Below are 6,538 nucleotides of genomic sequence, written 5' to 3' on the forward strand. Positions count from 1 at the left end.
TATATATATATATATATATATATATATATATATTCGAATATTTTCAAATACCGAATCGAATATTGTAATTCTCAAATCGTATTTGATAAATAATCGAATAAAAAAAAGTATTTGTATTTGTATTCGAATACCAAAATTTAGAATCGAATACCGAGTCGAACCAAAATTATTTGATTCATTTTGATCCTTATCCACCAACCCTTGTCTCACTATATTTATTTTTAAAATAATGCTTAAATAATTTCGATCAATTTATTTTATCTATTACTTACATAATTAGTACTCCATTCGTTCGCTAAAAGTGGGGCATAAGAACTATATCGGGCGTCCGCAAAGAGTGTATCACTTTCATTTTAAATAAATGGTCTCACCATCCACTTTAATCTTTTAACCTTACAAACAACTCTTTTTTTTACAAAATAATCCATCATAAATTCAATCTCAACCACACATCTCATAAAGTGGTGGGACTCTTTCTCCACTATATCAAAATCATCACCAATTTTATTAAGAGGGTGTTTGGCTGAGCTTATAAGCTCCTTCAAAGTGTTTGGCAAAATAAGCTCATAAACAGCTTATAAGTTCCAAAAATAAGCTCTAAGAGCTTATAAGCTCCCAAAAAATAAGTTCCTCTACCCCAACTTATTTTTTTATAATCTCATATGCAACAATCTTTTTACATATATTTTTCAACTATAATTTATTATTTTCATCTTATATCATTCAAGTTTATTTTTCTTCGATTTTCTCTCCCTAACTTATAAGCTCAATTATCCAAACACTTTGACAACTTATAAGCTTTTAAAAATTACTCCCTCCGTCCCATTAATAATGGCACGTTTTCCTTTTTGGGTTGTCCCGCTATTGATGGCACGTTTCCTATTTTGGAAAAAATAAGGGAGTGATTAATGTTAATTAAAAGCCTAACTAAAACAACTTTAAAAAAAACACTCGCTGTCTCTCTTCTCACTCTCACTCTTAACTCTCTCTCTCTCTTCCGATTACCCTCACTTTTCTCTCAGCTGCTACACCCTCGCCGCCTCTTCTCCTCCATGGCGACAGCGCGGCGACTCCGCGTCCACCCACCCTCCTCCGCCGCCTTCTCCTGCCCTCTCTACCCTTTTCTTCATCCCTCCACCACCATCTCCTAAACCCTAGCGTCGCCTCCACTGCCTAGCGCCGCCACCACCCTCCACCACCTCTGCGCCTGCTCCATCCGCCGCCGCCTCCTTCGCCTCCGAGTGAAACCCTAGCACCGATTGGCGCTAGATCTGAGCGGCTCCATCGTCGCGCCTCCACCCCCTCTAAGGAAACCATATCAACGGCCCGGCGGTGGATTGAGTGTGCCGCCGCCGCCGCCTCCTTCACCACCGAGTGAAACCCTAGCATCAGTACGGCACCAGATCTGAGCGGCTCAATCGTTGATTTTTGTTGATTTTGTTCTTGTTTTGAATCTCATTCTTATTCTTGATTTTGTTGATTTCATGAGTTTTGTGGAATCTTATTCTTGATTTCATACAATTTCTGGAATCTTATTCTTGATTTTTGTTGATTTCGTGAATTTCATGAATTGTGAATATTTGTTGATTTTCGGGATCTTTATTGTTGCTTGGTGAATTTTGTTCTGTATTTTGAATATGTTTTGTTCTTGTTCTTCCTAATTCCCAATTCATGTTCTGCTGATTGTTCTTCCCCAGTTCATGCCCTTCTCGCTTTTCGATTACAATCCGTATCAAGCGTCCCCGAAAACTACTTCCCAATTCCCAATTCATGTTCTGCTGATTTGTAAAAAATCTGGTATTTCACCCCAGTTCATGTTAAGAAAACTGCTTCCCAATTCCCTATAAAACTTTAGAAACTTTTTTTGTGTGAAATTAGTGTTAATAGTAACAAATGATTAATTAATTACAGAATTAAAATTTATTTAATGAATCAATAAATAAATGTTTTTATATATTGATAAATTAGAAATAATAAACAATCCCTAAACACAATTCTAATCATGTAGACCATACACTTTTATTCCTTAATTTTCTTCTCCTTAATTTCCATGCCCAAAAGAAACGTGTCATTATTAACGGGACAGAGGGAGTACATCTTATAAGCTCTTAAAACATTTTATAAGCTGCAAGAGTTTATAAGAGCACCCGCAACGCGGGTACTCGAGTGGGTACTCGAGGAGAGAGAGGGCGTCGAGGAGCGTGATGTGGGGGGGAGCTCCTCGAGGAGTTCTCGAGTTATCGGGTAGCCTCGAGAAGGCGCGTGCAAAAATTTAAAAAAAAATGTTTTTCAACGGCTTTTTCGACCGTTTTTCAATTTTTTTTTTCTTCCCCAACGGCTCTTTCGTCCGTTTGCATCCATTTTCCTTTTTTTTTTTTTTTTAATCTTCTTTTCTCTCTATAAATAATACTTCTCCCTCATTCATTCATCACAACTCACTCCTTCTTCCTCCTACAATTTTTCTTGCAAAATATCATATTCGTTCTTCCAAAAATGTCATCACCTGAACATGATTCTTCGCCCGATTCCGACGAAGTCGCTGAAAAGTTCATGGAGTTGGTTGAGTTGCAGAAACAACTGCTTCAATCATACTGCCCCCAACCGGCGTCGGAGCCGGCGCGTGCGAAACGTCCCCGATCATACGTCCACCGTGATCGTGAAGAGGCCCATGTACGTCTTATGCAAGACTACTTCGTCGACAATCCAACGTACGGCCCTACTTTTTTCCAGGTGTCGATTTCACATGCAGAAGGAGCTGTTCTTGCGCATCGTCGAGGCTGTTCAAGGTAAAGATATTTTCTTCCATATGAGCACTGATGCACTCGGTCGAGATTCTCTTTCTCCTTTGCAGAAATGCACGTCGGCTATCCGCCAATTAGCCACCGGGGTTAGTGCGGATGTGTTCGATGAGTATCTCAAAGTGGCGGACTCAACCGGTCGTGTATGCCTAAAGAAGTTCTGCAAGGCGGTCATACGGGCTTTTGGAGCCCATTACTTGCGCCGTCCAACGGCAACTGACGTGCAACGCCTTCTTCATATGCACGAGGTGAGACATGGTTTTCCCGGGATGCTCGGGAGCTTAGACTGCATGCATTGGGCGTGGAAGAACTGCCCAAAGGCGTGGCACGGCGCATACACACGCGGGGATCAGGGAGAGCCCACCTTGATATTTGAGGCCGTTGCCTCTTTCGATTTGTGGATTTGGCATGCCTTCTTCGGCGTCGCTGGTTCAAACAACGACATCAATGTGCTGAATCAGTCTCCTCTCTTCTCCGACGTGTTAGGAGGAACTGCGGCGCCGGTGGTCTTTCATGCCAACCAGCGCGAATACCGGATGGGCTACTATTTGTGTGACGGCATATATCCGGAGTGGCGTTGCTTCGTGAAGAGTCCATCAATGGCAACCAATCCGAAGGAGACAAGGTTCAAGAAGATGCAAGAATCGGCACGGAAGGATGTGGAACGCGCCTTCAGAGTCCTTCAAGCTCGGTGGGGAATCATTCGAAGTCCGGCGCAATTGGTACGTAGAGCACCTGAAGGACATCATGTTGTGTTGCATCATTCTCCACAACATGATTGTGGAGCACGAAGGTGAAGCGGCTGCCAACTGGAGAGATGATGACGGGGCGTCTAGCAGTGGTTCGACGGAGAGTGCTGGACAAACACCGGTGTCCTTCGAGGAATATGTGCGAAGGGATAGCCTTCTCCGAGATAGACAACTACATGCTCAGCTCCGATATGATTTGATTGAGCACCTTTGGGCACGTTTCGGACCTCTAGGGCCAGAGTAGTTAATTTTTATGAATTGTTTTTATTTTATTTAAGTTTTATGTAATATTTAGGATTTTATAATTAATGCAATTTAAATTTGAAATAAATTGTGTTATTAAAATTATGCAATAAAATTTAAATGAAAAACATAAAATCAAAACTAATATTATCAAGTAGGCTATCAAGGAACCTCAATGCAACACTACCTACTCAATAACACAAACACTATCAAGTAGGCTATCAAGGAACTCCATTGCAGATGCTCTAAGCTCTTTAAAATAAACTTAGCCAAACACACTCTTAATCTCGTGTCCAGCTAAAATGTTCCATTTTTGGCGAACGGGAGGAGTATTTTTTAATCTCAGTGCCAAAAATAATGAGTAATTTGTAAAGGGTTTGCTCCGCAAACGAAACGTCGTTAGTTTAGGTCGAATGACTTTAAGCCGATGCATTAATTTACTACTATGGTAGCTGAATCTCTAATTGGGACCTAGGGTTCGAATTTGCGTGATTATCCACCTCTGCGAAAACGCCCTTCCACTGCTGCTGGTTTTAGTTTCGATCTGCGCCGTTGTGTTCGAGATCTAGCGGAAGCCATGTACGGTCATAGAAGGTTAGTTCTACGAGCTTATGTCTTCTTTTCTTTTTCGGCTTTGTTGCATTTCGATTTCTGTATATATAACTGCAATAGCCGCATTCATCTCTAGAATCAATAGGTTCTGATCGGTTTCAATAGGGTGAATTAGAGTAATTTGGTTGCTTTCTTGGATGATTTCGGAAAGAATTAACAAGAATTGTGCTTCTGATGTGTTTCCTGAAGCTATTGACTATATGAGTTTTTGTTTTTATTTTTCTTTAATGAGCCCAAGCAATCATATTTGTGTTCAGATGCCTCTTACTATTGGCTACAAGGGGTTTATAGTCGCATCTAGGTCTGAAAATACGTATGTTAGCGGGTGCAATCAAAGCAAACACTGTACAATTGGTTTATTTATTGGATGAATCCGTAAAGAATGAGGGAAGAATAGTGAAGCTATTGTGTGCCCTGAAACTATGATCATGGGAGTTTTGTATTCTTTTTTATTTAATTGGAATCAGTTATATTCGTGTCCAAATTACTCTTACGAGTAGCTGGAAGGGGTTTTAATTAGCAACTAGCAAGTCCAGCCCTGAAATATGTGTCTTAGTGATAAGATTGTCATTTGATGATTCTTGAAGCAAAATGTTCATAAATATTTGTTAATTCTCCTCCTTAAATCTTCGAAGGCACTGAGTTTTAGCTTGTTTTTGGTTTCCATTTCTGAAAATGAATTCACTTTGCAGTTAAGGGTTATATCTGAGATGGAAAATTTGTGAATGTGTTTGCAATTTGTTAAATACTTCTTTTACTGATATGCCACTCAGATCTCAAATAACGTAAATCTGTTTTTAGTCTTAATTAACTGTAGTGTAGTTAACATACAGTGCAAGTACTTTAGCTTTTGACAAATTGGTTTTTTTAGTTTTTTCCGCACTTTGTGGTTTTGCATTGTTTGTTTTCCAATAATGTCTCTATAGATATATCCGTATCTCTATTTGGGTTCGTGTTACATGACTAAAGTTGCTTCAAGTACAGTTAGAAAAGTTCAAAACAAGATAAATAAATGGGTTGGGATAAGTTTTATTAACAAGGTTTAGTGGGGGATTCTTCCTTCCCTGGGTGTGAATAATTGAAGGTCATTGTTTGGGAGCGGGGGGGTTTCAGACGGGTACGAGATCGGCTCAAAGAGACCAAGATTGATGGAACCAAATCCCTACTTCGCAGTGAGCAGCAGTTCGAGTGGCTATCAACAGTACGGCTATGGCAGGAGATATCAGCCATCTACCTTTCCCGTGGTTCGTCTAAGGGGTCTCCCCTTCAACTGCACGGACATAGACATTTTCAAATTTTTTGCTGGACTGGACATTGTGGACGTCTTCTTGGTGAACAAGGATGGGAGGTTCTCTGGAGAAGCATTTATAGTCTTTGCCGGTCATATGCAGGCTGAACTTGCTCTGCAGAGGGATCGCCAGACCATGGGAAGAAGATATGTCGAGGTATTTAGGTGCAAGAAGCAGGAGTACTATAATGCTATAGCTGCTGAGGTGAGTGAAGGAGGCGTTGACAATAATCATCGTGGATCATCTCCTGTAGCTCGTCGTAAAAGGTCCCCGGATAAAGATAAGTTGGAGTATACAGAAATCTTGAAGCTGCGCGGCCTCCCATACTCGGTAAAGAAATCAGACATCTTAAAGTTCTTTGGAGATTTCGAGGTTGTGGAGGACAAGATCCAGATTGCGTGCAAGCCTGATGGGAAAGTTACCGGAGAGGCATTTGTCGAGTTTGTTTCGGTTGAGGAGGCAAGAAAAGCTATGTGCAAGGACAAGATGCTAATCGGATCGAGGTATGTTGAACTGTTTCCTTCGGCACGGGATGAAGCCAGACAAGCTGCATCGAGATCACGGCAGTAGGTGAGAGCTACTGATCATTTTCCTTTTTTCTATGTAATCATGTGAAGTTTTTGGAAACAAATCTGTATGTGGCGCTTGTGGTAGGAGGAGGATTGAAAATTTTACAATTCATAGTGGAGCTAGGTTCTTGTGAGATGCCTCTGGTTTTCTTTAGTGAGATGTTATATTGGCTAACTGACACCGGCCATATCCGATGCTTGTATGGGAAACAACAATGTGAACCACTTTGCTTTCTCTCTCTCTCTCGCTTTTAAATACATGAAAATTCTTCAACGTA

The 6,538-nt window shown here is 40.7% G+C and overlaps 2 protein-coding genes across 3 annotated transcripts; both read left to right on the forward strand.

Annotated features, from left to right (window-relative positions):
* Window positions 1–2,277: 2,277 nt before the first annotated feature.
* LOC131023793 (uncharacterized) lies at window positions 2,278–3,863 on the forward strand. The gene is made up of 2 exons (XM_057953389.1): window positions 2,278–2,730; window positions 3,441–3,863. Exons 1-2 carry the CDS (start codon window positions 2,494–2,496, stop codon window positions 3,789–3,791), a joined length of 588 nt encoding a protein of 195 aa, XP_057809372.1. The 5' UTR covers window positions 2,278–2,493; the 3' UTR covers window positions 3,792–3,863.
* Window positions 3,864–4,163: 300 nt separating this feature from the next.
* LOC131023794 (uncharacterized) lies at window positions 4,164–6,538 on the forward strand. 2 transcript variants are annotated; one of them, XM_057953390.1, is made up of 2 exons: window positions 4,164–4,384; window positions 5,487–6,538. In XM_057953390.1, exons 1-2 carry the CDS (start codon window positions 4,368–4,370, stop codon window positions 6,259–6,261), a joined length of 792 nt encoding a protein of 263 aa, XP_057809373.1. In that variant the 5' UTR covers window positions 4,164–4,367; the 3' UTR covers window positions 6,262–6,538. The 2 variants fall into 2 exon arrangements, with proteins under 2 accessions (XP_057809373.1, XP_057809374.1); XM_057953391.1 differs by having other exon boundaries at window positions 4,211–4,384; window positions 5,449–6,538.

Source organism: Salvia miltiorrhiza, chromosome 4, assembly GCF_028751815.1.
Source record: "Salvia miltiorrhiza cultivar Shanhuang (shh) chromosome 4, IMPLAD_Smil_shh, whole genome shotgun sequence".
Classification (NCBI taxonomy): Eukaryota; Viridiplantae; Streptophyta; class Magnoliopsida; order Lamiales; family Lamiaceae; genus Salvia; species Salvia miltiorrhiza.